General features: G+C 43.0%; 1 protein-coding gene across 1 annotated transcript in view; it reads right to left on the bottom strand.

Annotated features, from left to right (window-relative positions):
• serinc5 (serine incorporator 5) overlaps window positions 1–22,379 on the bottom strand; it is a 78,889-nt gene that overhangs the window by 17,972 nt on the left and 38,538 nt on the right. Inside the window, exons 3-6 of the mRNA XM_068029451.1 lie at window positions 21,174–21,352; window positions 20,980–21,062; window positions 10,620–10,713; window positions 6,186–6,397 (exon numbers count right to left, since the gene is read on the bottom strand). Coding sequence (XP_067885552.1) covers window positions 6,186–6,397; window positions 10,620–10,713; window positions 20,980–21,062; window positions 21,174–21,352 — 568 coding nt within the window. The remainder of the gene's footprint in view (window positions 1–6,185; window positions 6,398–10,619; window positions 10,714–20,979; window positions 21,063–21,173; window positions 21,353–22,379) is intronic.

Genomic DNA, 22,379 nt, shown 5'->3' with positions numbered 1-22,379 from the left:
CCATGTGAGCCGCATGGAAGATGGCAGGATCCCCAAAGACACATTGTACAGCGAGCTCGTCACTGGTATCAGACCCATCGGCCGTCCATGTCTCCACTTTAAAGACGTCTGCAAACGCGACATGAAATCCTGTGACATTGATCACAAGTCGTGGGAGTCAGTTGCCAGCGTTCGCCAGAGCTGGCGGACAGCCATAAAGGCGGGGCTAAAGCGTGGTGAGTCGAAGAGACTTAGCAGTTGGCAGGAAAAAAGACAGAGGCGCAAGGGAAGAGCCAATTGTGAAACGGCCCCGACAACCAAATTTTTCTGCAGCACCTGTGTAAGAGCATGTCACTCTAGAATTGGCCTTTATAGCCACTTCAGGCGCTGCTCCACACACCACTGACCACCTCCAGGCGCTTACCCATTGTCTCTCGAGATAAGGAGGCCAAAGACTCAACCAAGTTACCACTCTTGATTATATCAAGGAATATTTTTAAAGCAACATTTTTTTGAAAAGCAAAAAATTCCTTTCAAATTACATTTTAAAACACTGCCCGATCACGCTGGTTTATGGCAGATTTTGTGTTTGGCGACATCAAATGAGTTTGTCCCTGGGTCACATAAGGGGCTGGATTTTGTGTGACCCCACGAGGCAAGATCAGAGGCGGGATGTACGGAGTATCGTAACAGGTGGCAGGGGGTTGCGGGGCAGAGGATCCGTCGCCTCCCCGTTGCCAAGCAATCTTCCCGGGCGGGTTAGGCTGACAACAGCCTTCCCACCCAGAGGCCAACTAAGGCCCTTAAGTGGCCTATTAATGGCCAATTAATTACCAGGTGCAAGGGGGGGCCTCTGCTACACAGGACGGTCGCCTTGTAACACGAAGTACCCTACCTGCGGGCTTGGGGGGACGGGGTGGTCCCTCGTCTGTGGGCAATTTGTGGCCCACAGAGGACCCCCACTGGGAACCAAATCACCCCCCCGGACCTCTCTCCCCCTGGACTGCAAGGGCACCCCCTAGACCACCCCTCGCCGGGGCCTTCCGGACTGGCCCGGTGACCCTGCCTCACCTACCAATTGTCTAGGGTTCCAGCGCTGGGTCTGCAGTGCCGGGAGTGGCCACACTCCCGGTGGCGCTGCTGATACTGCTGAGCTGCCAGCCCTCTGATTGGCCAGCAGCTCATGGAGATGGGATCCCTGACTTTAAAGAGAGGAGAATTCTGCATTTGGGAACAGAACAATCACTTACAATGTTAAGCATTAGTTATGGAGTGATGGAACCCCGCCCTCCCACCACTTTGTTCCTTCTGCCAGTAATTCTCTGGGTTACAGAGAGATAATATTAACACAGGTAAGCCATAGTTGCTGCTATCTAACAAGTTGGTTGAAGTGTGCTCTTGGAGACATCAGATAAACATGGAGTTGGCTCAGTGACAACTAGTTAGATAGTTGAACAGTCTTTTGATAATCGCTGTCGGAGTTCACACACATTTAAAGGCCAATTGAGGAGATCAGAGAGCACCTTTCCACCATATCCTAGCAAAGAGTCAATCTCTGCAGGAGGGATGACTGGAGACGAATGGCGAGAGAAAAAAAAAATTGACAATCTTTTTTTGTTATTCAGACTCGTTTGAGGAGATGTTAATATGTTACACTACTGAGCAGAATATACCTTTCCGTGTTCTTAAAATGGGAATACACAGACAGATACCCATAAAAACATTTCTTTTAAAAAGCGCCTCACTTCAGGACTTGCACAAAAAACAGTCACATTGATAGCTGTTTCAGACTAACATGGAATGTCACACACGGAGGATGCAGAATCACTGGTGGGAGTGCCACTGATGCCAAAACCCAACCGAGACACACAAAAGGGACTTTGTTTTTACAATTGGAATGTACAAGGTTAGTTTGTGGCAAAGGTAGCAGAACGTCAAGTATTGTGCTTCAAGGACAGCATGGAAACATGTGTTGAAACAAAGCAAGATTTTAACAGAAACATTTCTAACCCCTTGATAACAAGAACATGCCCTATTCAAATGGAGTATTACTGAAGGGGAGAATGCTCACTTATCCTGCCCAGACAGCCTTGCTAAATACACACTTTATCTTTATCTTCTGGTTTTCAGGTCAGACACTGACTTTCTTTTACTTGCGTATGACCTAATTCCAGTTCCAGTCAGATCAAATTTTCTTCTAAGCAGTGCATGTGATTTGCACAGTTTGCTCTTCTATTATGGAACTGTATCACCTTTCTACAGTGTCTCAGAACAGCTCCTCTTAAGCATCCAAACAGCTACCCATCAATTATTTCTGCATGGATAGTACAGCACAAAGTACCAAATCATGCCCATATTTGTCACAGTACAATCCTGTAATCATAGCCTTGTAATTTAATACAATTAATGCAAAGGTTTTTTTTTTACAGTGAACACTTGAACTATATAGCTTTGTTGGATGTGGGAAAGACAAGGCCCAGTGTAATTGGGGAATACAAAAGAAATGGAATTTTAATTGCATATAAAAAATGGGAAGCATGCACCAGACACTACAGTGAATTGTGAGGACAACTCCAGGAGCAGCAGCCTGATGACTAGTTTAACTTATTCCCTAAACAAAGCCATGTGGCCCTGTTCCCCCCACAAAACACGGTGACAAGCATTGTCATTCGACATCAGAGTACCAGATAAAATAGCAAAGTCAGGCTGAAACTGGAGATGGCCAAGTACAGAAATTATTATTACTGATAATAAAAACAGACATTACAGGAAAAAGGAGAAATCGAAAGAGTCAAAAAAGAGAGAGAGGGAGAGAAAGAGAAGAAATAGAAAGAAAAACACAAAGAGAGAGGAAGTAGAGGCTGGGGTGAGAGAAGAATAATCCATCAGACAGACAGTGTTTGTATTGTCAGGCAAGCCCCCCACCTACCAAGACTGAGGCACACATTATTTTGCCACATGAACTTTAAAACTTAAAATTGCAAGCCCCTGACTGGAAAGACATTCGTATAGTAACAGACAGTGTTTGAACAATGAGGAACCAGTCCCTGCCCCAATACACAGAAGAGACCTGATCAAACCAGTCAGTCAGACACACGATCACCTGCTGGCCAACTAGGGGAGCTTTAAATTGGAAAAACAGAATTTGAACTCAGAACGCCGTGTGCTCCTGGAACTGAAGCAGAAGCCTCTCCTGCCTGTCTGCTCCCATCTCCTTCCCATGGAACTGAATCTTGTGAAAACACGTGAACCTCAGAGAGAAAAGTCTCCTATGTGAACAAGGTTTAAGCAGAATACTGGGCCCCAATGAAACAGCAGGAATTACCTACAAAAGGAGTATACCATGAGCGAAGCAGAGTAACAAGATATTGCCTCAAACTGTTTCTTCTCTTTTCTGTCCCTATCTGCGTGTGTATATCGCGTGTGCATGCTCATGTGGGCACGCCATATATCTGTAGGCGTCAACCATATTAGAGTTTAAGTCTAGGTTTTAATAAATTTCTCTTTTCTCCTTTAAACCTGGTGTGTTGGTCCCCCCCCCCACAAAAACTAGGTCTCGGACTCTTAGCTGGAGGTTTTCCTATGGGATCTGATGGATTGAAGTGAGGTGATTTTTGCTGGGGACAGGAGGAAGAGGCTGGCCTCTCCAATTAAGTTGCGTGGATGGAAGTGGCCGAGGAAGTGAGCAGCAGGAGTGGGGCCCTTGAACGTGGAGACAATTCCCCAAGAGCTTCAAGAACCTCAAGAGGGCAGGAAAGATGAGCGGCATAACACTTTCACATGCCGAGCTCCACATTGATTTTCCCAGCGTTTCCTTGTACAACACTCCTCAGACCAACACCCCTTACAGCTCCACTCATTCCCATCTCTGCAGGCACCTCACATCACCATCTGAACAGCCAACACTCACTCCCGACCTATTGCCCCCTTATCCCCATGCCTCACAGTCACCCTCCACAAATGTGGTCCTTTCCCCACCCCCCCCCCCCATCCACACAATCCATTTCTTACACTCACAACTGTGCTTTCTCTCCTTGCAGAAAAGAACACAGAAGCCCACGGAGAGGCAGAGAACAAGGGTGGGAGGTTGATAGCCAACTCGACAGCCACCAACAATGCATGTCCTCCTGGTCCATTTGGAAGGAGGTCTTCTTCCAGGAGGGTGCAGCTATCAGCAACAATTTGCCGTGAAAACCTGAGCCTCCTGAGACATTGGTGCTTACACAGGTCGAGAGAACTGATCCTCTGGCTGTAGACCCTGTGTTGGGGGTCTCTCCTCCTTACAGCTGGATCTTGATGCCCAACCCCTCTGCCCGGTGGAGGGGAATGTGGCTGAGGAGAAGGAAGCTGGTGCTGTTGCTGCTCCTCTTGTTCCTCATAGAGTTGCAAGGCAGATCAAGTGGTGTGAAGTCCAAGACAGGTGAACTGGCTTCCAAGAGACTGGAAATCAACGGGTTCAATGTTGAGCCCTGCTGAGTTTGAGATCAGATTCACGCGAGCAATCGAAACAGCACCAATGGCCTGAGTGTCTGTTTTCCCAGCTGTGTCCTGCCCATAGGCCATTTCACAGAGGAAGGATTGGTGAGGGGGTGAGGGGGGGGGGGGGGTGGGGTATCCAATTCAACGAATTAACGGCCACTTAAACGAGGCCAACTGGGATTTTCCAGTGGACCTCCAGGTTCCCAGAGGCAGTGGGGATACTTTAGCTGCCTGGAGGCAACCTCCTGGTGGTAGATTGTGGAGCCAGCACTCCAAACAGGCTTAGAGGCCTTCCCTGCCTGCCTGGATGCAGCAGCAGCAGCAAGCTGCCCTGTAGAGGGGTTTCCTCCCCCAACCCCCTCCACAATGGTGACCCGGCTGCAAAGGCCATTTTTTATTTCAAATGTTAAAAAGTTGGAGAGAATGTGCCTCCATTTTGAAGCACCCTCTCCCTTACTTACCTAGTATGGCATCCTGCTACTGATTTCCAGCTTGAAGGACTCTTCAGTTTCAAGAGTCTGCCAGCTGTCCTAAATTAGACAGCAAGCCTGCCCTCTGGCCATTATTGGCTGCTCTGGGGAAAATCACATTGAGTGACTATTTCCCAGACCGTGCAAGCTTTTGACCCCCTTTTGATTTTGACAGCGGGGTTCTAAAAGCCACAGGGAAAATCCTGACCCACCTGTCACACTCTCAGAAGAGGGGATGTGAGCATCAGCCTCTTATCTAAGCATGGCTGCAGCAATTCAGTTTCACTGTTTGAAGGCTTCCCAGCCTGTCTGTTTCACTGAAGTAGCACTCCCCACCGTGCTCTCACCTCATTGACTCTAGCGAGTTGCAAACAGCTCAGGAAACCAATGCAATGGCAATTAAAGCCAGAATGCTGGGTTAAATACAAAGGTAGTTGCCCGTTTGCATTTTGTAATGACTTATCCAACAGTTACATGGGGATTCCGCTCTCGCCTACAAACCCACCCGGATTAAACCCAAACGTGGATCATGTTGGACTCCCGAACCCATGCCACTTTTCAGGGGTTTAACCCTCTGCCCACACGAGAACCCGGCACAGTGGTGCAGTGGTTAGCACCGCAGCCTCACAGCTCCAGCGACCCGGGTTCAATTCTGGGTACTGCCTGTGTGGAGTTTGCAAGTTCTCCCTGTGAACTGCGTGGGTTTTCGCTGGGTGCTCCGGTTTCCTCCCACAGCCAAAGACTTGCAGGTTGATAAGTAAATTGGCCATTATAAATTGCCCCTAGTATAGGTAGGTGGTAGGGGAATATAGGGCAGGTAGGGATGTGGTAGGAATATGGGATTAGTGTAGGATTAGTATAAATGGGTGGTTGATGGTTGGCACAGACTCGGTGGGCCAAAGGGCCTGTTTCAGTGCTGTGTCTCTAAATAAATAAAAATAAAATAACCCACCTCCCCATAGCGGTTAAAATTCTGCCCATGATGTCCACAATGTGGATTGCATAAAAAAAAAGGTAGAAAGTTTAGAGCAATTAATGATTAACCACTGAGCAATACTCTGTACATAAATACAAGATGTTCTATTTCTCCTTTTAAGGCTTTGAAACTATAACATTTTGAACACGTGCAAAGTGAGTCTCAAGTGAGATCTCAGTAACTTTTCTCATCGATATCAGTAACACAGGGATGAAAATAAAAGCACTGGAGAAGTGTTCACTTAATAATATTGGAGTTAGGATTCTAAGTTACAAACTCACATTTTTGAACACAAGGTGTAATGGCCACCACGGAGACGATGAGGCAGAGGCCAGCGTTCACACCCAATAAAATCTTGTTTCGCATACATCCATCAGGATTGGTGTAAAATATCACCAATAGCACAACAGCACAAACAGCAATCGAGTAAAGAATGAGTGTAACCAGGGCCAAGGCAGCATACCAGCATTTATTGTTTGCTGTTCCAGCCCACCTGTTAGCAAAACACACAAAACAGGAAACTGGTCAGTTGTCATTTGACTAGCGGACAAGAAGCAAAAGCCCACACATACGAACATAAGAAATAGGAGCAGGAGTAGGATTCCCTGACAGACTAAAAATCTGTCTATCTCAGCCTTAAATGTATTCAAATGATGGAGCATCCACAACCCTCTGGGTAGAGAATTCCAAAGATTCACAACCCTTTGAGTGAAGAAATTTCTCCTCACCTCAATCTTTAATGATTGGCCCCTTATCCTAAGACTGCGTCCCTGTGTTCCCGCTGGCTGAGGAATCTGGAACAACCTCTCAGTGTCCACCCTATCAAGACTCGTCAGAATCTTGTATTATATGAGATTACGTCTTCTAAACTCCAGAGAGCACATCGCCAATTTACTCAGCCTCTCATCATAGGACAACCCTCTCATCCCAGGGACCAATCTAGTTAACCTTTGCCATACCACCTCAAATGCATGTATATCCTTCCTTAAATAAGGAGACCAAAACTGCACACAGTACTCCAGATGTGGTCTCACCAAAGCCGTGTACAACTGTAGCAAGACTTCTTTATTCTTGTAGTTCAATCCCCTTGCAATAAAGGCCAACATGCCATTTGCCTTCCTAATTGCTTGCTGTACCTGTATGCTAACTTTCTGTGTTCCTTGCACAAGTGCACCCAAGTCTCTCTGAACATCAACATTTACAAGTTTCACACCTTTCAAAAATATTCTGCTTTTCTATTCTTACTACCAAAGTGAATAACCTCACATTGTCCCACACTATACTCCATCTGCCACCTTGTTGCCTACTCACTTAACTTGTCTATAATCGCTGTGCAGCCTCTGTGTCCTCCTCACAGCTTGCATTCCCACCCAGCTTTGTATTGTCAGCAAACGTAGTTACATTAATCTGTGTCTCTTCGTCTAAGTCATGAATATAGATTGTAAATAGCTGAGGCCCCAGCACTGATCCTTGCGGCACACCATGCGTTACAGCCTGCCAACTTGAAAATGCACTGTTTATGCCCAGTCTTTGCTACCTGTCCGTTAACGAATCCTCTATTCATGCTATTATATCACCCCAAACTCCATGAGCTCTAATCTTGCCTATTAACTTTTTGTGTGGCACCTTAGCAAATTCCTATTGGAACTCCAAGTATACTACATCCACTGGTTCCCCTTAATCTACCCTACTAGTTAAAAAAACTAATAAACCTGTCAAACACAATTCCCTTTCATAAAACCATGTTGACTTTGTCTGATCATATGATGATATTCTAAGTGTATTGTTAAGACTTCCTTAATAATAGATTCCAGCACTTTCCTGACGACTGATGTCAGGTTAACTGGCCTGTAGTTCCCTGTTTTCTCTCTCCCTCCTTTCTTGAATAGTGGTGTTAACTTGCTAACTTTTGATCCACGGGAACTGTTCTAGAATCCAGGGCATTTTTGAAACCAACACATCCACTATCGCTGCAGCGAACCCTTTTAGGACCCTAGAATGTAGGTCATCTGGTCTTGGGAATTAGTCGGATTTTAGTCCCTTAAGTTTTTCCAGTACTTTTTCTCTGCTGATAGCAATTACCTTAATTTCCTCATTGTTATTAGCCCCTAAGTTACCCTCTATTTCTGGTACGTAACTTGTGTCTTCTACTGTGAAGTCTTCTACTGTAAGACACAAAATATTTGTTCAATGTCTCTGCCATTTCCTCATTTCCCATAATTTCTCCTGTCTCTGCCTCTAAGGGACAAACATTTACATTAGCTACACTCTGTTTTATTTATTTGTAAAAGCTCTTCCAGTCTATTTTTAAATTCCTGGCTAGTTTACTCTCATTCTATTTATTTCCCTTTTCATCAACTTTTTGGTGGCCCTTTACTAGTTTCTAAAATACTCCCAATCCTCAGGCTTACTACTGTTCTTTGCAACATTATAAGACTCATCCTTTAATCTAATATGATTCTTAACTTCCTTAGTAAGCCAGGGATGAATCTTTCTTGCTGAGTTTTTGTTTTTCAATGGAATTTTCTTTTGTTGAACATTATGAATTGATTCCTTAAATGTTCCCATTGTTTATTTACTGCCATACCTTTTAGTCTATTTAACCAATTAATCACTCTTAGCCAGCTCTCTCCTCATACCTATGTAATTGGCTTTAAGTTTAAAGATTAAGATTTGTGTTTGGGACTGGAGTATGTCACTTTCAAAGTTAATATGGAATTCAATTGGATTATGATCATTTTTTCCCAGTGGATCTTTTACTATGAGAATACTAATTAACCATGCCTTATTGCACAATACTAGATCTAAAAAGCTTTATCCCTAGTTGGTTTCACAATGTATTATTCCAGGAGATTGTCACAAAAGCATTCTAAAAACTCATCTTCCAAACCACCTTTGCCAATTTGATTGGTCCAGTCTATGTGAAGATCAAGTCCCCCACAATTATTATATTGCCTCTGTTACAAGCTCCAATAATTTCTTACTTAATGCTCTTTCCAATGATATAACTACTGATAGGGGGCTTATAAACTATTCCTACCAGCGTTTTCTGACCCTTGCTATTCCTAATCTCCACCCAGACTGATTCTACTTCCTGATTTTCTGAGCCAAGATCCTTTCTCACTAATGTCCTTATGTCATCCTTGACTATCAGGGCTACCCCTCCTGCTTTTCCATTCCGTCTGTCTTTTTGAAATGTTGTATACCTTGGAATATTTATTTCCCAATTTTGGTCACCTTGTAACCATGTCTCGGTAATCTCTATAAAAGCGATTAGATCTAAACCATTCATTTCTACTTGTGCCACTAGTTTATCGATCATATATCAGACATGAGGTAACTGTGCCCAGAGCCTTAGAGGTTTATTATAACACTACACTGAAAGCACCTTTCCTAGGTAGAGCATAGTAACCTGCCAAAAAATACCTCTCAACTTCTATTCAAATTAAAAACCCAATTACAACCCTTGCCAGTTTTCCATCATTTCTCTTCATAACAGGTCAAAAAAGCTAGCAGGTACCCATTATAAACTTCTGGCAATGTTCTGTAATCATTTATTAGGAAGTGCAAGAACTGGCTTTGATGTCACTTCAGGCTTCCCGTTCAGACCTGCAGAAAAAGTGACTTCCTTTGGCCATCATGACCAACTCAAGAACCCAGTTCACGTGGAACTGTTGCACAAAGTCACCTACCAACATTCAGGGTAGATGGGACACATCAATGTATTCATTGTACTTATACTAAAAAAAAATGAATGCCAAGATACATTCTGACTATATGGTACTTACAGGCAAGAACATTGATGTATTAAATATGCAGGCTTGTCTTTGTCTGTGCTGGAAGTAACTAGTTTTAAAAGCTGAAACAACTCACTTATTCCTGGTCCTTGAAGATCAATTGGCCCAAGGGGTGTGAGGAAAAGAGGAATCCTTCCTAATTAGTCTTCATGCTAACTGGGGTTGGGGTCAATATCTTTGCCTGAAATCAGGTAATTGGCTATTGTTGGCTTATTCCCCTCCTTTAATAGCTTGCTCTCTCCTATTGAGATGCTTGGGAGGCAGATGTGTAAATTTTTTAAGTAAGTGCATGGTAATTTTGTGTGTGATATCATCAATACACAAAAAACAGTGGAATGTAGAATGAATCTAACTTCATAACCTGATTAGATGTTCTCCATCAGCCACACAAAATATCCATTAACATGCAGAAAGTTTTACCTTCAATGTGGCCAATTATTCAAGGATTATCAATATGTTTCATTTTTGTTGAGTTGATAGAAAACTACTTGCACATCATAAATATGATTATCTGGTGCCTTCATTGTACTGTTCTGAGAATGTTAAGATTGTGCACACAGCTCTTCTTTACACTCTGGATTATTATGGTAACAAGAGGGTTATCAGCAACATTCAAATCTGAGCTCTAAGTACCATGAAAAGGAGCTTCAAGACAGAAGCTGACAGCCTCCCATCTCCCTATAATCAGGAATGGATCCGAGTATCAGAAAGAAATTTTGTGACATTATAATGACATACATTAGGTTGAGGAAAGGAAAAAAGCTCTCCAAACAATCCAGAGTGAACAAAACCATGAACTTATAATTTATTATGCGCACGACACACCAATTGGTCACCAGTCCAAAAACTGCGTCACAGTCTGCTCAAACCGCACCGGGCTGACAACATTTAAAAACATTTCCAAGAGAGGCAACTCACCAAGTTTTGTTCCATTTGTGTGCAAACTCGACCAGCAGTATGAGCTGAATCAGGATGAAGAGGAAGGCTCCAGCAGCACCAATGTACAACAATGCTGTGCTCGACAAAGCAAAATAAACCATTAGAAAGCATAACCAGCCACACTAGATTGTGCAATTTATGGGTTAGAAGTACAGCATTCATTTCTTCACAAATATGTTTGGTTTACCACAGAATATGCAGAGCAGGGCATTTAATGGTGTCTGCCATTAGTTAGACTTGTTTGTGCATGTTTAGGTTTTAAAATGTTTCACGTCACATGTTGCTGGAAATGTGAGCTGGCAAGGGAAGCAGGGCAACCAACTGTACATCCCATTAACCAAATGGATGGAAGGATTGAGAAATAAAAAGAGCAGGGCGTAGAAGACATAAATTAGAGTGGGTGAATTCAATGTCAATTCAGGTACAGAAAGAGAAATAAATAGAGGGAAGTAAAGGAGGAAGGAGATAAAAAGGAAAAGTGAAAAATATATTTTTAAAATTCAACTTTTTTGAAAAATTTCCAACAACAAATAATACCTGAAGGAATGAAACTTCACACTTCTAAATGGTTAATTTTCAGGGCTAAAGAGGTTGATTGGCAGTAACAAACAATTATTTACATAGAATGACAAGGTCTAACTTTCTGTGGCAGGTTTAGTTCATATCTACTGTGTAAATACAGAGCTTCACGCTATTCACTGCATTTCACTGGACAGGCAGACAGTAAAATGCTGTTTGTGCAAAGCTAACAGCAGAGTTGTGCACCTCAGACAGCAACTTTTGGATATTCATATTTAACCATGAATTAGCTCCTCGCCAGAAGCTTCTCTACCATTTACGCATAAGTAATGGGGTTGCCAATAGCCTCACCATTATTTTGACAGCAATATCTGGCCCAATGTAATGTTCAGCCTCAATTTATTCATTCTTAGGAAGAGCAAATGGTCCCCCCTCTGACCACTGTCAAATCCAAGAAACCCAGATTTTGGGATAATAAAAACTGTTGTCTGCCTCAGATTAATGGTAGAATGCAGTTCTGTTCTTTTCTGTTTTGTTACAGTGGGAAAACAAACTGTACAAAGCTCTCCAGACTAGGAGGAGAAGCTTAGCAATCCCAATCTACTACCCATATTTTTCAATTCAATTTAATACAAAAAGAAAACAGAGTAAAGCTAAACACAGGTGAATTCCATGACCGTGTTGGTAGGAGTAACCACCGCACCGTCTTTGTCGAGATGAAGCCCATCGTGTTGTGTGGCACTACCGCCATGCTAAATGGGATAGATTTCGAACAGATCTAGCAATGCAAAACTGGGCATCCATGAGGCGCTGTGGGCCATCAGCAGTCACAGAAATGTACTCAACCACAATCTATAACCTCATGGCCCGACATATCCCCCATGCTACCATTACCATCAAGACAGGAGACCAAACCTGGTTCAATGAAGAGTGCAAGAGGGCATGCCAGGAGCAGCACCAGACATACCTCAAAATGAGGTGTCAAACTGGTGAAGATACAACAGAAGACTACTTGTGTGCCAAACTGCGTAAGCCGCATGCAATAGATTGAGCTAAGCGATCCCATAACCAACGGATCAAATCTAAGCTCTGCAGTCCTGCCACATCCAGCCACGAATGGTGGTGGACAATTAAACAATTAACTGGAGGAGGTGGCTCCCCAAATATCCCCATCCTCAATGATGGGAGAGCTCAGCACATCAGTGTGAAAGATAAGGCTAAAGCATTTGCAAACAATCTTCAGCCAGAAGTGCCGAGTTGATGATCCCTCTCGGCCTCTTCCTGAAGTCCCCAGCATCACAGATGCCAGACTTCAGCCAATTCGATTTACTCCACGTGATATCAAGAAACGACTGAAGGCACTGGATACTGTAAAGGCTATGGGCCCTGACAATATTCCGGCAATAGAACTGAAGACCTGTGCTCCAGAATGTGCCGTGCCCCTAGCCAAGCTGCTCCAGTACAGCTACAACACTGGCATCTACCCGGCAAGGTGGAAAATTGCCCAGGTATGCCCTGTACACAAAAAGCAGGACAAGTCCAACCCAGCCAATTACTGCCCCATCAGTCTACTCTCAATCAGTAAAGTGATGGAAGGTGTCATCAACAGTGCCATCTAGCAGCACTTGCGGTTCAAGAAAGCAGCTCACCACCACTTTCTCAAGGGCAATTAGGGATGGGAAATAAATGCTGGCCTAGCCAGCGACGCCCACATCCCATGAATGAATTTTTTAAAAATCCAGAATTTAAGGCTTCATGATTTTTTTTTTGCCTTCCCTGTCCCATATATTCAAATACAGTCTTCAACCGGCTGCAAAGTTATGACAATTTATTGCTGTATATCACAGATCATATTCAAGGAATCAGTCACCATTTGCTATTTTATATTGCTGCAAGTCAGTCATGTCATTTCTGGCTTAAATCCAGACAGCTCTGAATTGTCTGCAGCCAGAAGATAACTAAAATATGATGAGATCATGCTTGTACTCTCAGCCGGACACAAAAGATCCTACAACACTATTCGAAGAGCAGCACAGGAGGTCTGATCAACACTTATCCCTGTAACAACTCAGACAATTTAATTGGCAATTTATTCAATTGCTATTTATGGGATCGTGCTGTGTGCAAACTAGATACCGCATTTCTCTACAATACAGCAATGACAACATTTCAAAAATAACCAATTAGCTGTGAAGCACTTTGGAATGTCCTGAGGCTGTGTAAAGCTCTATAGAAATGCAAGTTCTTTCTTTTTATTATTTTGTACACATTTGAGCAGTGTTCATTAATGAAAGTCACTCCATGCTGATGTGCACCATAGATATTTTAAAACGTTACTGTTTCCACTAATGGATCCACAATTATAATAAATCATTACAGTACAGTCAAGCGAAGGACAGCACTTTAAAGGGTACTAGAGAGAGAAAGAGAGAGAGAGTATTCCAGAGCTTAGGTCCTAGGCAGCTGAAGGCACAGCCAACCAATAGTGGAGCGATTAAAATCAGGAATGCACAAGAGGCCAGAACTGGAGCAGTGCAGAGATTTGGGGAAGTTTTAGGGCTGGATGAGGTTAGAGAGAGAGAAAAGAAAGAGTGCATTAATATAGTACCTTTCATTACCTCAGGACGTCCTAAAACTCTTTACAGTCAATGACATACTTTTGTAGTGCAGTCATTGTTCTGATGTAGAAAACACTGCCACCAACTTGTACATAGCAAACTCGCACAAACAGCAATGTGATAATGACCAGATAACCTATTTTTGCGATATTGATTGAGGGATAAATATTGGGCAGGATATCAGGAATAACTCTTGTGCTCTTTTTTAGAAATAGCACCATGGGATTTTTTGCATCCACCCGAGAGCGCAGACGGGGCCTTGGTTTAACTTCCCACTTGAAAGACTGCACCTCAGACAGTGCAGCACTCCCTCAGTACTGCACTAGAGCGTCAGTCCAGATTTTTATGCTCGAGTCTCCGGAGTGGGTCTTGAACCCGCAAGCTTCTGGCTCAGAGGAATGCCTGACAGCTCAGGGAGGAGCAAGGCCATGGAGAGATTTGAGAATAATGAAGGAATTTTAAAATCAAGACAATATCAGACTGGGGGCCAGTGTAGGCTAGGGTGGTGAAATAATAGTAGTCTGACTGAAAAAACAAAATGCTGTATTGCTATAATGCAGCTATCCAAAACACATGTGAACATATGAATTGGGAGCAGGAGTAGGCCACTCGGCCCCTCGAGCTTGTTCTGCCATTCAACAAGATCATGACTGATCTGATTGTAACCTCAACTCCACATTCCCGTCTACCCCAATAACCTTTCACCCTCTTGCTTATCAAGAATCTATCTACCTCTCCCTTAAAAATATTCAAAGACTCTGCTTCCACCGCCTTTTGAGGAAGAGAGTTCCAAAGACTCACAACCCTCTAGAGAAAAAAATTCTCCTCCTATCTGTCTTAAATTGGCGACCCCGTATTTTTAAACAGTGATCCTAGTTCTAGATACTCCCACAACAGGAAACATCCTTTCCACATCCACCCTGTCAAGATCCCTCACGATCTTAGATATATCCTGAAAACATCAGCATGCCCAAACCTATAAACCACTGTACCTTTGAGAGAAAACTATTAATGCAATGGCTGTGGCGGGCTCATATTCCACCTGTGGCAGAACAGGCTAGAGGAGCTGAATGCCCTAATCCTGTTACTATGTTGTTCCACTGCCAACTGAGCCAATGCAAAATTAACACTGCCTAATATTACCCTAGTGCAGGAGTCTTCAACCTGCAGCTCTGGAGCCACAAGGATCATTGAGGACTCATGTGCGGCTTGATCAATTGAATGCATTTTGATGGTAATTAAATGGCTGGTTTCATTTTTTAAACTATTAATATTGTACTTCTGCAAAAGTATCATTCAATTAACAAATTTTTTCTCAAAAATCATATTAAAATGTTAATGAAAAATAAGTCAGACACACATTTCAACATTATTGGCATTTGAGTAACAGCATTGAGGCTCTCAAGATAATGCGGTTTTTGACAATTTAAAAAATGGCTCTTCTTTATATTAAGGTTGATGACCCCTGCCCTAGTGGAACAATTCCCCCTTAGATAATGTAAGGCAATGTATGACATTACAGCTTTCAACAATCTATACACATGAAAACACTTCCTCACCAGAGGAAATGGTAATAAGATGAAGTTTGATATTTATCTCGAACTCCAATCTAATCAGCTTTTCATTATTTCTGGCAAGCAATATGAGTTATTTTTCTTGTTACCGCTCCAGGCAGCCATTTGGAGAATTTTAGCACCTCGAGCAGAGTATCGGTTTGAAAATGGGTTTTTTTGGAAAATTTGCTGGTGTCTTTCAAATGAGTGAACTGAAGTACAATTTCAAAACTGCAAAGAAAATGCAACGTGATAAGATTCACAGTGGACTATGAGAAAAAAGTAACAAACTTTTTATCTCAAAAGAAAATCCACAGACAAGAACAAGATTCTCATTGTTTCAATTTTTTTTTTACTTAGCAGATGATAACATGGAAATGTAGATACAAAGCACTTACTGTCCTTCAGAATCAACTGAACTGGAGTCACCAGCACAGCTGACGTACAGAGCGTAGCACCAAGAGAGTCCTATAAATGGTGGATGCTGACCAAGCAATTGGCTCTTGCGCCTTTGTTGCTTCAAGTGCTTTCCATTCATTCAAAAACCATAACCCGATTATTATTCCAGAAGGGTCTCATCATTGCTAGTGGGTAGTCTATCTACTACAATTGGATTTGGACCAGCGGAACAAATCCTCAATTCTAAAAGCCTGCTGATAAGAACACAAGAAATAGGAGCTGATGATAAGAGGAAACCTTTGTCATGGATCTGCATTGGAAGTCAGTTTTTTAACTCCACTAACTCTATTGTGCTCACTTAGAGAGCTGCAGTTTGCAAATTCATTCTTACAGTACTCGTTATTCTTCACTTACAGTTCCTGCATTGTTCTCAAAACATTTCCATCTCAGAGCTCAAAGCAACAAAAGGATGATTCAAGCTGAACTATGAAGTTGAATGTTGGACTTACTGAACATTTAACCCTTCACCATTCCCAAACTATGAATTCCCAACAGAATTCCAATTTGGAACTGGATAACTCAAATACTGAGAGGTTTTCAGCTTCCAACAGATGCACAACTTCTATTTCATGCAAAATTCCACAATTTCCCGATGAAGCATTATAAAACAGAATTACAGAATGGTGCAAAAGCAGGGAACATTAATTTATTGTTCAAGAAAGAAATAAAGGATATCAAGAAACATCTGAACGCACTGGAAACAGCAAAGGCTAGGCGCCCTGACAACATCAGAGCAGTAGTGTTGAAGATTTATCTCTAGAACTAGCTGGGCCTCTAGCCAAGCTGTTCCAGTACAGCTACAACACTAGCATTCAGCAGACAATATGGAAAATTACCCAGGTGCATTCTGTCCACAAAAAACAGGGCAACTCCAATTGCAATCCCATCAGTCCACTCGCATCATCAGCAAAGTAAAGGAAGGTGTCATTGACAGTGCTATCAAGCGAATCTTGCTCACCAACGCTCAGCTTAGTTTCGCCCAGAATAACTCATCTCCACCTTATTACAGCCTTGGTCCAAACATGGACAAAAGAGTTGAATTCAAGAGGTGAGGTGAGAGTGACTGCCCTTGATATCAAGGCAGCATTTGAGGAAGTGCAGCACAACGCTGCCCGAGTAAATCTAAAGTCAATGGAAATGGGGGGAAACTCTCCACTGGCTGAAGACATACTTCGCACAAAGAAATATGGGAGTAGTTGCTGGAGGTCAATCATCTCAGTCCCAGGATATCACTGGAGGAATTCCTCAGGGTAATGTCCTAAACCCAACCATCTTCAGCTGCTTCATCAATGACCTTCCTTCCATCGTAAGGTCAGAAGTGGAGATGTTCACTAATGATTGCACAATGTTCAGCACCGTTCACAACTCCTCAAATAATGAAGCAGTCCGTGTTCGTATGCAGCCAGACCTGGATAACATTCAGGTTTGGGCTGATAAGTGACAAGTAACATTTGTGTCACAAGTGCCAGGCAATGACCATCTCCAACAAGACAGTCTAGCCTGTTAACCGACCCGAACCCGACGACATGTACATTGCTGGTACAGAATTACTTTTTTTTTTAAAAAAAGGCTGAAAAGGCAAGACAAAAACAAAAAGGTCAAAAGAGAGAGAAACAGTAATGGTCAACATTTCTCTGCTCTTACAGCCAACCTATTCTGCAGTAAGAAAACCTACTAAAAGAAAAGGTGTTGTATAATCAATCTTCAGTGATTACCTAAATAACCTGACACGCTCATGGGAAGTGCAGCAATGGAAATGCAAAAATAAACTGGAGAGTTATAAAAAAAAAATGTGAAAGACTGGTACCAGCCTTCAACAAGATGGAGGACAAAGTTACATGGCATCCATCATTTCCTGCACTAAAATACACATTCATGTCTGCTAGAACTAAAACCTTTGACCCCGTCTGCATTGAAATTAATGACAGCTCATCACACATGGATGTGAGTTATCCACAAAAACAAGCTAAACAAAGACATTCGCAGATGCTCCGTCTACAGCTACAATCACTACAAAGAAGTGTGAATATACCTCATTTTATCAAAATAGACTGCCATCAGAAGCTACTGTATGGCACTTCAGGAACTGAAACCTAAAGTCACATGGGTGAGATTAACACTTAATGAGTTTTACCTTTAAAGATAACCTTTTTTTGGAGAACAAAGGAGGACATCCGAACATTAAGACATCATCCGGAGATCTCCAAACACAGAGAGAACACCGAAAGCCATCTTTAATTCCAGCACAAGGCTGAGAGACAGAGACAGATCAATTCCAGCTAAGACGAGTTTGCAACCAACTGCAGCAAAGTAATAAGGGAGTGATTTTTAAACAACCCCTCCGCCTGTGAATATTAAACTAAGAAATACCAGCACTGTCATCAAACTGAAGTGCTGACTGCCAGAAGACTTCAACATCCTAGCAAATACAAGACAACCAGCAAACAGGCCTGCAGCTTTAAACAACTTATCTTCCAAGAGGATCCCACAAGTTTTTCCTGAAAACAGCAGACTTTTACACCTTGAACTCTCAGCGTCTCTTACACTTTACCTTCTATCTATCTTTTCTTGAGTGTGCATGAGAGACTGAATGTGTGTGTCGGTGGTGCTGTGATCATTTGGGTGATTACTGTACAATAAATATTTCATCGTCTGTTTCAAGCCTACAAGAAAACTTGTCACTGTCTGTTTATTTGGCAAACAAAACACAGGGGCTGAAACATTAGTTTAACAAAAACACTATTTGGGGTCAGTTGGGAAGCGAAACGTGGAAACCAGCCATCCCATTTCCACTTGCCCATAACAAACCAGACACCATAAAAAAAAAAAACGTAAAACCATTATTCAGGTGACAAATTACAGATAACTCACGCCACTATATGTCCATCTTATAACCAAATGGGCTCTGAACCAGATTTGCAGAATTTCTTGCAGTTTCTGGTGGAAATGAGACTTGAAGGGGAGGGGAATTTGCAGGTGGTGATATTCCTGTGCACCTGCGGCCCTTGTTCTGCTGGATGGTAGAGGAGTTCGGATTAAGCAGGATGACGTTGGCTGCATCAGAGTTTAGCCTATAACCCTTCTCCCATTGTATACCAGTGCTTCTAAACATAGATTATGATTGGAGAAATAAAGCAGTCAAACCCAAAATAAAGCTTCCACAGCATTGACAGCTCAAGGTCAGAAGTAGAACATGATGCAACTAAATTTATTACTCCTGCAGCAGAAACATGAGAATGAGCAACTGTCGAAATCTGGCCTAGAAACGACCTTCTTATTCATTCCAAAGATCGACTTACCATTAGTGGCATCTGTTAGTCTGCAATTGAATTCAACGAGACAACAGCTTTAAGATTTTTTATTAGCTTATTGACTTCTGAATGGCATTTATTAGGCCTTACGATTTTAACTGTTCTTTAAAAAATTGCTTTTCCCCTTTTTATGCCTGCTTTTTCAAACAATTCTGTAACCATCTGTGTATAGCCCATTTTTTTGATATCGGTCTTCAAGAACCTTTTAAGAACCATGAACCCACTCATAGAAACATAGAAAACAGGAGCAGGAGTAGGCCATTCAGCCCTTCGAGACTGCTCCGCCATTCATTATGATCATGGCTGATCATCCAACTCAGTAATCTGTTCCCACTTTCGCCCCATACCCTTTGATCCCTTTAGACCCAAGAGCTATATCTAACTCCTTCTTGAAAACATACAATGTTTTGGCCTCAACTGCTTTCTGTGGTAGCGAATTCCACAGGTTCACCACTCTCTGGGTGAAGAAATTTCTCCTCATCTCAGTCCCGAAAGGTTTACCCCGTATCCTTAGACTATGATCCCTGGTTCTGGACTCTTCCACCATTGGGAACATCCTTCCTGCATCTACCCTGTCAAGTCCTGTTAGAATTTTATAGGTTTCGATGAGATTCCTCCCTCACTCTTCTGAACTCCAGCGAATATAATCCTAACCAACTCAATCTTTCCTCATATCTCAGTCCCGCCATCCCAGGAATCAGTCTGGTAAACCTTAGCTGCACTACCTCTATAGCAAGAACATCCTAAGGAGACCAAAACTGCACACAATATTCCAGGAGTGGCCTCACCAAGGCCCTGTATAATTGCAGCAAGACATCCCTGCTCCTGTACACCAATCCTCTCGCTATGAAGGCCAACATACCATTTGCCTTTTTTACCGCTCGTTGCACCTGCATGCTTACCTTCAGCGATTGGTGTACAAGAACACCCAGGTCTCGTTGCATATTTCCCCCTCTCAGTTTATAGCCGTTCAGATAATAATCTGCCTTCCTGTTTTTGCTACCAAAGTGGATAACCTCGCATTTATCCACATTATACTGCATCTGCCATGCATTAGCCCACTCACTCAACTTGTCCAAATCACCCTGAAGCTTCTCTGCATCCTCCTCACAACTCACCCTCCCACCCAGTTTTGTCTCATTTGCAAATTTGGAGACATTACATTTAGTTCCCTCATCTAAATCGTTAATGTATATTGTGAATAGCTGGGGTCCTAGCACCGATCCCTGCGGTACCCCACTAGTCACTGCCTGTCATTCAGAAAAAGACCCATTTATCCCTACTCTTTGTTTCCTATCCATCGCAATACACTACCCCTAATCCCATGCTCTTTAATTTTACACGCCAATCTCTTATGTGGGACTTGGTTGAAAGCCTTCTGAAAGTCCAAATAAATCACATCCACTGGCTCCCCCTCATCAACTCTACTAGTTACATCCTCGAAGAATTCTAGTAGATTTGTCAAGCATGATTTCCCTTTCGTAAATCCATGCTGACTCTGCCCAATTCTACCACTGCTCTCTAAGGGCTCTGCTATAAAATCTTTGATAATGGACTCTAGAATTTTCCCCACTACCGACATCAGGCTGACTGGTCTATAATTCCCTGCTTTCTCTCTACCTCCCTTTTTAAATGGTGGGATTACATTAGCTACCCTCCAATCTGTAGGAACTGTTCCAGACTCTATAGAATCTTGGATGATGACCACCAATGCATCCATTATTTATAGGGCCACTCCTCTTAGAAGATACACTATGGAAAAATCTAGAAACACATCTGAATTATCACTTTAGGAAAGAATCTGACAGAGAAATGATGCTGAAATCTCCAAAAGGACAACAGAAATCAGTCAACTGGTGTCATCATTAAATAGCTTTACCTTTGTGAAAGGTGTCCTGGTCAGGTATAAAGAAAGCTCCCGCACACATTCCAATTAACACCACAAGCTTCACAAACCAGAACCTAGACACAGAATACAGCCATTAACACTCTAATAAAAAAAAGCCTTATTCTAAATGGAACTTCTATGCTATTATTTACCAAATCAGGCTACAGGCCATAAATGACACTTACCCATTGTGGAGGTACGCTCGGCAATCTTTACTGGTTTTCACATTGATCATCAGAATGAAGAAAATGAAGAAGAATAGGGCCATTCCGAAGCAGACCTTGTAAACAGCAGCGTAGCCGACAAGCCTTTCACAATCAATGCCTGCCTGAATAGTTCGACAAAACGTAGCATAGAAAGAAACCTGGAAGGAGAGCCAAGGTAATAAAATTTCACTATTTTCCACCATTGCCCTGTATTCCAACTACAGCTTGAATTCTGCCGCATGTTGGTACATTAGAGAGCACCATGTCTACATCCACTGTAGTGGATCAAGAGTTCACCTACCTAGGCTCAACTATCACCAGTAACCTGTCTCTAGATGCAGAAATCAACAAGCGCATGGGTAAGGCTTCCACTGCTATGTTCAGACTGGCCAAGAGAGTGTGGGAAAATGGCGCACTGACACGGAACACAAAAGTCCGAGTGTATCAGGCCTGTGTCCTCAGTACCTTGCTCTACGGTAGCGAGGCCTGGACAACGTATGCCAGCCAAGAGCAACGTCTCAATTCATTCCATCTTCGCTGCCTTCGGAGAATACTTGGCATCAGGTGGCAGGACTATATCTCCAACACAGAAGTCCTTGAAGCGGCCAACATCCCCAGCTTATACACACTACTGAGTCAGCGGCGCTTGAGATGGCTTGGCCATGTGAGCCGCATGGAAGATGGCAGGATCCCCAAAGACACATTGTACAGCGAGCTCGCCACTGGTATCAGACCCACCGGCCGTCCATGTCTCCGTTATAAAGACGTCTGCAAACGCGACATGAAATCGTGTGACATTGATCACAAGTCGTGGGAGTCAGTTGCCAGCATTCGCCAGAGCTGGCGGGCAGCCATAAAGACAGGGCTAAATTGTGGCGAGTCGAAGAGACTTAGTAGTTGGCAGGAAAAAAGACAGAGGCGCAAGGGGAGAGCCAACTGTGCAACAGCCCCAACAAACAAATTTCTCTGCAGCACCTGTGGAAGAGCCTGTCACTCCAGAATTGGCCTTTATAGCCACTCCAGGCGCTGCTTCACAAACCACTGACCACCTCCAGGCGCGTATCCATTGTCTCTCGAGATAAGGAGGCCCAAAAGAAAAGAAAGAAAAAAAAAGATGTCTACATCCATGGAAGGATCCGTCCAAACAAGTTTGGCCAGTACCTGAAGGATATACAAGCAACAATA

This window comes from Heterodontus francisci, chromosome 4, assembly GCF_036365525.1.
Source record: "Heterodontus francisci isolate sHetFra1 chromosome 4, sHetFra1.hap1, whole genome shotgun sequence".
NCBI classification, from domain to species: Eukaryota; Metazoa; Chordata; class Chondrichthyes; order Heterodontiformes; family Heterodontidae; genus Heterodontus; species Heterodontus francisci.
This window is presented reverse-complemented; position numbering and strand designations above follow the sequence as displayed.